The following is a 10019-nucleotide window of genomic DNA, read 5'->3' on the forward strand; positions in this document are numbered from 1 at the left end:
TGACATACATTGGTGACCCACAAGGCTTTTGAGAATGCTATAACAGCATAAACACTGCCAGCTGCAGGACGAGTTTGTGGTAATTTGTTACCGTAGCTGTAAGCCATTCATAGCTAACATTTTTTGAACACTTGCTATGTGCCAACACTCTGACTGCTTTACATGTACTTTCTTATTTAACCTAACATTACACCTATGATGCAGCACTGTTGGTATCTCTACTATTATACATTTTTGTTTGTTTAACAAGCACTCATAAGGCACTCACTACTAGTGTTTTACAAATATTAATTTATTTAATATTGTTGTCATTTCTATTTTATATTTTGCTTATCCTCCCCCTTTACCTCAAGGGGGCCACCAGACCACCCTTCTACTAGTTCTAATTGGTGAGTATTTTTTGTGTCCTCTGATGCACTTGAGGTGAAGGTAATTCCGTGATGCTTTTTGTAACCTAGGTTTATCTACCGAGTTCTTCAGGGATCCCTGTTTCCGTCTCCACTCCTGAGGGCTAAGCACTTGGACAGACTGACTCCAGAGGAGAGGACTGAAGCCCTCAAGAAGTGGAGAGGGGCTGGAAAGATGGGTCAAGCGACGTCTAAGTGTGCTGACCACTCAGCTGCCAAGTCAGAGAGAGGAGCCATGAGCGGCCCTTCTGTTGTCTTTGCCATGATGTCAGCAACTTCTTGTGCTGCTGAGCACGGAAATCTACATGAAACTGCCTTGGACTCAGACTGTTGTGAAACCAAGACCTCATGGGTGGCTGGACCCTCAAAGGGTTAAAAAGGCAGGATACCCTCTTTGGAGTTGCAAGGATCCCTTCGAGTTTGGAAGAGGACTTTGAAGATGCACCTCTACCAAGCAAGAGTGACTTGGATTTCCCTTAAGGGTCATGAATATGTTACTGGTCTGAAAAAGCCAATGTGATGACCTTGATGGTATGTTCACAGATGCATTTGTAAGAGAGGATAGGGTTTGACCTAGACAGAGTTTAGGGAATTAAAGTATTTAATTCAGAATCAAATGTTTTTATGAAACATTTTGGATTTTAAGAGAGCATTTTAATTGTCTTAGACATATAAGTGTTTTCACTATTTGAGATATATTTATTTTACTGTGAGATCTCAGATTCCAGAGAAATGCTTTAACTGAGCAGACTCTAATCTGATTTGATTTTTTTTAAGAAAAAAAAAAGTAGTTGGATTGATTAGTTGGAATTCAAAGAGTTCCACATGGAAAAAAAAAAGTTATAAACAGCTAATTTCCAGAGGAAAAAGGTTACAAGAGCCCTTTAAACAACAATGTACCTAAAATAGAAAAATAGAATATAGTTAGTTATTAATAGCTTTTTATTTCCTGAGATGTTTTTGGTCTTCTGACTGAAGATGCTTAGGCATACCTCTCTGTTCATTTCAGTGTTCTCTTGCGGTGGAGCCTTCATTGGGAAGGGGCAAGGGGGAGGCTAGGCCTCCATCAGGTAATGGGTCAACCTGTGTGCAGATGTTCATTGGGGAACAGAAGCCATGGGTGAGACACAGAATCAGCTGAGCCCGTGGGCCATTTGGCAATATCCTGTCATATCCTAAAACTGACAATAGCCTGATCAAGATGAGACAATCAATTTCAAAACAATCATCAAGAGACCATTTGAGAGTTCATAGTCCTTGCAATGCCATACAACTTTTTGGGGGTTGTAACCTCTAAAAATGAGCTAGGAATTGAGACTAGGACAGGTGGTTCTCAGGATTCCATGAGGTTCTTAAAAAAATTTGTATTTTAATACATTTTAGAACAGAAATATCTATTGCAGGTTAACTGCTGTTGCAAATCATGTATGCTGACTTTTGCTGGAACAAGAAACTAGTTTATACCAAATAAGGCCAGTTGTAAAATCATGTATTCTTGTTGAGTTCTTTTAAAATTCTACATCGGTTCATCTGAAAATTGTCAGCCACCAATCACCCAGAATTCCCTTCATGAAATCTCCATGCTAATGTTTTGTTTCTTTATCAAAGTTGTCTTAATGACTATTAAACTATTATTCTCAGGACTTTATCTTCTACCTACTGCCTACTGTCCTATTTTTGTAGCCTTCTGATATTATTGTAAATAGTCTTTTATATAGACCAATTTCCAGAACTTTCAAAATCCCACATAGCTAATGGAAGTTGCTTTCTGCTTCCTTATAGATTTTTATTTTAAATAAACTGTTTAATAAATAATGTGATACAAAACTGACATCACTCCTGTGGATACTCACTGAATCCAACTGTAATTGGTACCAGAACTTAGAAGGAAAATCTCTAAGTACACCTTTTACCAGAATATTGTTTGGGCTTTTTCTTATACGGAAAAATCTATGATGTTATATCACTTGTTATCCTCATAGTAGCTGACATTCATTCCCTGAGATAAATCTTCTGATAAATAAAAAATTAGAAATATTTTCTCTAATAAAGTTTTAGAATCTAATGATAAAGGAATGAGCCAAAAAGACTAAGAAAAACTGTCAAGTATCTGTACTTATGAGTAGATGAAACTCTGGAGTGTTCATGTGATGGGGCCACAATTCCTTGATTCCAAAATCCCAAGAACACTGAATACTGATTTTTTTTTTTATAAATTAGTTACAAACTCAATGCCCTGAACAGAGGTGAAGCTATCATGTACTTAATATAATTTTTATATATTTAGTAAATATTTAGTACAAAAATTGTATTTTATTTCTGGATGTTAAAGTGTATTTTTAAATTTTTTAAAAATTCTGGGTTCTTAAATACATCTGCCTCCCAAGTGAAAAGGAACTGGGATCTGTTCTAAGCCTTTAAATGGTCTCATTTACAAGTAAAAAATTCTTACACAGGTTACCCAAGCTGATGTGAACTGTTGCATTTCGGTATTGAACGTTTTTCACCAAAATTTGAGAAATTAACATAATTGCTCCTAGTAGCCAAAGAAACGTGCTTAATAGTATACATTTGGGGATGCAATTTTACCCCAAAAGACTTACGAAAGAATTGGATCCATTTCCTGAAATGTACTCTAGACATTAAAAATCCTTACACTCTTACCAGGGCTACAGTTTTTGTTGGATGCTCCATGGGTAATTTGAGAGTATTAGCAACCCTAATTCCAGACTAATCAAGGCGTTACCTGTCCTGTAAAGTCAAAGCACGTTCCTGTGAAAGTCCGATAGAAGACAGGTATTTTGACTGGGGAGAAATTGGGTGCCAACTATTATATTGGGAAAGACAATTTTCCGGGACATACTATCCATGCTCCACACACATAAAAAAAAGAGAGTATACCATTTTATTTGTATTAATGGTTATTTAAAATAAGTACAACATGTACATTTCACTGAACATCAGTTGAGCAAGGCTAAAAGTCGTTACATTAAGTATGTACCTACAACCAAAACAAAACAAAACTGACCCATATTCTTCAACTTCCATACATTTGTGACCAACATTCAATTGCTGGATGTCACATTCTCAGTACATTTATACAAACTACAGAACAAGCGATGAATAACATGGAAAGTGTCAAGACAACTTTTTTGGATTTCAAATATGTGCGCACGTAGAAAAGAGTACAAAAATACATGTATAAAACTGCAGGTAGTCTCTATGTGGAATGCGGAGGCAGTCCAGGTTGCTGGTGGAGCTTAGTAGGGAATCCTACTTGTTCCAAAGGCATTTGGATGTTGCAAAAATGGGTGCCTGGCTGACTAAATTAGGTGCAGGTGATGACTTGTGTTCTGAAGCTTTTTAGTGTGGAAAAAGTAACCACTAATCACTAAAGATATTGATGTGGGTAAGTGGCCTAGTGCTTAAAAGCATCTTTAAATGTTTGCTTTAATTATCGATGGGAAGAATTAGCAACACCAGATATTAAATATCTTTCAGGGAAAATTACAAAATGTTATGCAGAGCTTTCCTGTGCTTTGAGATACATTTCTGTACTTCATTGGTATGGACACACTGGAAAATATTTCACTGGGGTAAGGTGCAATTTAATTTTTTTTTAAATTGCATCTCTGCAGTCTAAGGCGAGTTCTCCTTTGGCAAAGTAGAATCTCAAATTCAATCGTCACATAGGGGGAACCAAATAAAAATATTGCCCATGGATATTTTCCTGGTTTTTGAAATCTCAGTCAGATACTGAACAAACCCCAGCTATAGGGAAAGTTCTGTGGAGACTTTTCTACCACATTACAACCTTGGCTTAAATTCAGAACACGCAACCCTACCATGTCAGTGCTCATAGTGATGTCTAAAGAGCTCTGTGTTCAGTGTGTCTTGCTGCTGCAGCGACCTACAGGGATGCTACTTGTCTTTCGCCTCTGTCTTTCATCAGTGCTCAACATTTTAAAGACTTTAGAAGAGTCATAGTCAATAACTTAAGCATGTAAATTATCTTGGCTTTTAATAAATCAAAAGCAAGTCACCAAGGCTTATATGAAAGTTGCCACTATGCTATTGTACTTGAGAAACAAAAGCTGGCCAAGATTGGTCAGCCTGCATCTCAGTGTCCTTTTTTTGTGACTGGATAAGAGGGAACTTTATAACTGTTGCCCTGGCGCCTGCATTACCCTCACTCTTCAGGGCCGGCAATTTCGCACTAGTGGTCAAGGTTAGGCTGACAAAACAACAAAATAAGCTTTGCTTTAAAAAAAAAAAAAAGACTTTCATCGAACTTGAAGTAAGAAAAATAAAGCTGAAAATAAAGCTGAATAACATTAGCCTGAAACAAGCATGGAGGCGTGCAGTGCACTGCCCAGCACCCCTGTCCATGTGCCCAGGGAGTGCTTTTCTGTACAGCTGTTTGCAGAAAGTGCTCCACAGCCAAGACCCCGTTTTCTCTGAGTGTCGCTGGCCACGTCTCTGGTCATCTTTGGAATCAGTTTAGGAGGAAGGTGTGAATGTATATTTGTCTCTCAATCCACTTGGTGAAGTAGGACACATTGCTGTAAACTCCAGGCCCCAGGACTTTGGAAAAGCAGACGGAGCCCCATGAAGTTAGGCCAAACAATGTCCACTGTCCTCCAGGCTGCTCACAAACAAGTGGCCCGCCGCTGTCCCCCTGTAATGAATAGCAGGAAACATTAGTCACGGGTATTTCAGAGCCCTAACGGTGTGCATGTTATCCTGAGGGTACACTACAGCCGAGCCCAGCTTAACCAACCTTTTGGAAAATTTCCACAAAGCTTTTATCGTCAACCTGTGGAGGGACATGCTCTCCACTCCATAAATAGAACTTCCAAATGGACATTTTAAAGTCTAAAAGGATAGGGATGGCTTGGGAAAAGACTATTTTTTTCTGTGAAATCAGAAGACATTTGTCAGTCATTTCCCGTACTTATCAAAATATGTCATATTTCTTAAATGTATCAGAATCAATTCTCTCATAATCACATTCTTTAACTTTGACCCATTTTATAAATGTAGAAAGTACCCAACATGGAACTTACCACGTTCAAGATTCTGACTACGTGAATGAATGCATTAAGTAAAATACACTCAGGGACCGCATACTGCATTTCTTAATAGTTCCTAGGACCTTGGCAATTAGCATACTTGAATGGAAAATACCACATAAGAATTATTTGCCATAAGGTATTTCATTTCTTTATAATCTATATTTCGTATGCATAGAGATTTTCATTCTTGATATTTAAGTTTAGATGTTGCACTTGACACATATTCAGTTCTTTTGCCACATATAATTAATCTTAAGACACAATAACTTTAGAAAGTTAATATTTGCTACATCTGAAAGATCAGAGTAGGTTAGAGGGTGTATTCTGCAGCGCCTCAAAAGAAAAGGATTGATACCTTAGAAAATAAGGAAGCAAATATGGTGGAAATTTACAAATACTCCTGGCACTGCAAGAGTTTCAAACTTGGAAGTATATCTATGCTCATTCCCACTTGGCAACATTGAAGAACAACGGTAATCATGTTTACTGATACTTTTCTGAACACTTGCCCTGTATTACCTCGTTTAATCCTCACAAAATTTTTATGTGTTGGTGATAGTAATAATATGATATAACAATTATTATTAAATTTATTTTAGAGATAATAAAAATGAAGCACAACAGGTGTGGAACTTGTTTATTGGCAGGGCTATAATTTAAATTCGGGCAGCCTAGCAGCAGGATTCCAACCCTATAATAACTAGGCTAACTTTCTGCTGAGAAATGTCAGTGAATAGGACTGCTGTTAAGCAAAACTGAATTTTTGATTGTGCTGTGTGCTTTTGGGGAGGTGGTGATCTTGATATCATAAATTCCTAATGCCATAAACCTAAGTAACGAGCGTAGACCATGCAAGGGTGTGAATAAATTGTTCTGCCTAAAGAGTCCAATTGGAAAATTTTAAGCAAAATTTACCGGAAATATTAGACATACTCCACAATTTTTATTAGACATACTCCACATTTTTTTCTTCTCCCCATATATAGGAGAAATGCTAAGATGCTGACTTATTTAGGTTGAGCTATTCATTATGCCAGAGAGTTGATTAAAATGGGGCATGTTTACAGGTTCGCTCTACACTTCCAGATCAGAAATTTAACCTGATAATTATTTAGCATCTGCTCTTTGCAAGGTTCCTGCTGAGGCCCACACAGAGGGAGGCACTGTTTTTGTCACTGAGGGGCCGAAAGTTTGCTTTGCTAACCAGAATACCTTTACATGAAAGCAAAGTCTAAGGACTAAGGCATCGTCACAGTAATGAGCGATTACTTCCAGGTGGGGAAGAACAGAAAAAGTGCCTTCCTAACACGCGGGTGTGAGGTGGGTTAGCCAGGTGATGGACATTTCTAAGGTAGAGAACAAGAGGCGCAGAAGCAGCCATTCAAAACGACAGGGAGAAACAGCGGAGGCCCAGTTTGTCTGGTCTTTCTGGCCCTCTTTTCCTCTTAGTAATCCTGGGCTTTGGGCCAAAGTTAATGTTTGGCTTCAGGTTTGATCCCGATGATTTCTAGACTTTAACAGAGGGACCCGCAGCTTCCAAAGGGCCCCGTTGATAATTCGGAAAGACAACGAGAGGTTCTGGTGAAGAATCTTGCTTCAGACCTAGTCAAACCAGACCTAGCTTTGGTTTGCTTTGTGGTTTGTTTTATTTTCTACCTGGAGCTGTGTTAGAGAATCTCCGATGGGCACTTAAGATCCCCGCAGTGCCGAATTCCCACAGCTGAAGAAGTTGGCGTGACTCGGTTCACATTAGGCACCTGATATGAAATGCCTGTGCCTGTGTCTGTGCACAGCCTTCAGTTCTCTTTCAAGAATCACCTTCTTGCCCCTCCTTTGGAGAAATGTATTCACAGTCATCAGTGCGACTAGATGGCGTAGTGGCCCAACACCGGGGCCCTGGAGCCAGACTGCCTGGCTTCATATCCTTACTCTACCACCTTTCCTGCTGTGTGATATTGGGTAAATTACTGAACCTCTCTGGTCCCTTCTTTTCTCGATCTGTAAACTAGGAAAAACAATGAAACATCACAATAGGTGATTGTGAGGATTAAATGAGTTGTTATCAAGCATTTGGAAGAGATCCTGCAACACAATAAGCACCAAGTGATAAATGTTAATATGTACACAGTTACTCTTCGTTGACTGTATATGCCAGACATCCCACACAGATAAGTGAAAGATAGGGGCTTTCACCTACACCAAACACCGTGCAAATTAGACTCAGTCCCATTTCACTCATGAAGAACCTTTCTAGAGAGGTTAGACAATTTCTCCAGGTCTCATTATTCTTACCAGCAGAGATGGGTTCCAACCCAGATCTTTCAGGCTGCAAATGCTGTGTCCCAAGCCCTACACCATTCTGCCTCCCAAAACACTATTTTTAAATTTTTATTATTTATATATACTTAAATATAAATAATATTTATGTATTATTTAAGAGTCCCGGAAATCAAACCCGGGACTCTTGCTTGGAAGGCGGGATTCCTCCATCCCTGCCCACCTCAGCTGAATGCTGTGGCCAAGGGGCTGCAGGGACGGTGGCCTCATGAAGCTCTAAGGGAACCAGCTGCCTGCCTCCCTCTTTCCCCTGGCAACTGTCTAAGGAATCCCCACCGGGCCGTCCCCAGTCCCGGGTCTGCCCACTCTGAAGCAGGACCACCAGAAGTGTCATGTTGTTATGCTAGGCCAGCGGTAACATCATTGTTGAATCTCTTCAATTCTAACGTGGGGCGGGGCAGCTGGACCTAGTCCAAAGCAGTGAAATAGCAAAGGTGCTTCACAGCCTTGGCGGAGAATAACTGCTGTCCCCGCTCCGTCGTCAGCTTCTTTGAGCACTTGCCCTTTTTTTCCTTCCCTGGGAGCCAGTCCAGTGCAATAGCCAATGAGTGTTTAGTTTACCAAGTAACAAAGAAGATGCTTCCCTGAACTGCTTAGTGAGCCTGCTCTACGAACTGCTGTGACCATGAATCCCGAGTGTCTGAGTCGCATGCAGTGACATTTGTAGACATGTTGGGAGTCAAGTGCAGGCCCAGACAATGCCGGTGTGACCACCTGCTGAGATAGAGGTGGCTCTGTCACACCCCTGGGTGCTGGGGTGTTGCCTGTGCTTTAATGTCTTCACCCCAATGGCTAAAAATGCCCTTGGTGCCCCCCTGCTTCCCAGGCAGCCTGGTTGGGGCCCTGGTTACCACTTGCTCCTCTTAGAAACTCATTTGTCTTAGCCCCTAAAATGGTCCCAAGAGATGGACCAGAACAGCTGCTTTCCCTCTGGTTGCTGACGCACGTGCTGTGCCCCAGGCGGTGGAGGAGCGAGCTGAAGGTCACCTGAGTGAGCCAAGGGCATGGAGGCAGTATGGGGACTCGCAGGGTCCTGGATGGAGGACATCGCCGTGCAAATACACATCTGCTGACAAGTCATTTTCCAAAAATGTCCCCGAAAGGCCTCACGTGAATAACAATGAGTTTGTGTGGGCCCCCTGGAGTTACTGCTGAACTGAATTACCTCAATAATCAGAAAACAACTTACCATGCACGAGTCCACTGTGCCAGACTCATAGCCGGCACATATCATCCGGGTGGTGATGGTCTTCATGTCGAAGTAGGACTGACACTGCTCCAGAGAAATCACCCGGACTTCTCCCTCCTGCAGCTTGAAGGGCACTGGGTATTAAAAAAGAAAAGGGAAGGGAAGGGAAGGGAAGGGAAGGGAAAGGAAGGGAAGGAGGGAAGGAGGAAAGAAAATATAAAAAGAAGGGTAAAATGGCTCAAAATAAGGGAAGGGAAGGGAAGGAGGGAAGGAGGAAAGAAAATATAAAAAGAAGGGTAAAATGGCTCAAAATGAGGCTAACTATATATTAAATGATTACATTTTTATTCTTTACTTAAAATGTCATTTCAAAATCAAGGCTTGTTTGCAATCAGAATTTTCCAATTAGAAGGGCTGACGGCAATCCTCCAGTCAAACCCCTTTGTTGTATTGAGAAAAGCGAGGCACGGAGTGGTTAAGTCCCCTGGGCAGGTAACTTGGCTCACACTTTCCCCAATAAAACCAACAGCCACTGCAATGAAATGGAAAGTGATCACCCCATGGCTCTGCCTCAGACAGGAGGCTGCCAGCTCGGCCGCAGGCCACACCCGGTGCCTCCAGCAGGCAGGGCCCGCCCTCTCCTCGGCTTAACACCTGTGTCTCACCACGAGACCATGCGCTATGGGGGCCATTATTTGAGGTAAGAACCTTTCATCCTAGAGGACATGACAGAGAGATGTTGACAGGGACAAAGCCGTCCCTTAGCATCCAAGGGGACTGTGTGAATTCCATCTTGCTGGAAAGTTCTCAAAAGAGGACAATGGCTTCTGGAAGCATGAATTCGTAGTTGCTTCGCCATTCTACAAATGGGGATGGGGATGCAGTGGAAATGCACAGGGGACCTGATTGGGAGAAGGAATCATGTTTGGAAAAATCAGTGTGATGAGGACAGTGAAAGTTCCAGGAGTTGTCAAAGAATGGTCATAAGAACAATCGCTAGCATGCATGGGG

The 10019-nt window shown here is 41.2% G+C and overlaps 2 protein-coding genes across 8 annotated transcripts in view; one reads left to right on the forward strand and one right to left on the reverse strand.

Moving 5' to 3' along the window:
* Positions 1–2234, forward strand: part of ATP10D (ATPase, class V, type 10D) — an 86788-nt gene extending 84554 nt beyond the window's left edge. For all 5 annotated transcript variants that reach the window (XM_005853135.2, XM_005853133.2, XM_005853134.2 and 2 more), the window contains one exon: positions 459–2234. In XM_005853135.2, the coding sequence (XP_005853197.1) occupies positions 459–783 (325 nt within the window). In that variant the 3' untranslated portion in view covers positions 784–2234. The remainder of the gene's footprint in view (positions 1–458) is intronic.
* Positions 2235–3291: 1057 nt separating this feature from the next.
* Positions 3292–10019, reverse strand: part of CORIN (corin, serine peptidase) — a 226590-nt gene continuing 219862 nt past the window's right edge. For all 3 annotated transcript variants that reach the window (XM_005853139.2, XM_014534321.1, XM_014534317.1), the window contains 2 exons: positions 9009–9142; positions 3292–5085 (listed from right to left, as the gene is read on the reverse strand). In XM_005853139.2, coding sequence (XP_005853201.1) covers positions 4903–5085; positions 9009–9142 — 317 coding nt within the window. In that variant the 3' untranslated portion in view covers positions 3292–4902. The remainder of the gene's footprint in view (positions 5086–9008; positions 9143–10019) is intronic.

This window comes from Myotis brandtii, unplaced genomic scaffold (assembly GCF_000412655.1).
Source record: "Myotis brandtii unplaced genomic scaffold, ASM41265v1 scaffold10, whole genome shotgun sequence".
Classification (NCBI taxonomy): Eukaryota; Metazoa; Chordata; class Mammalia; order Chiroptera; family Vespertilionidae; genus Myotis; species Myotis brandtii.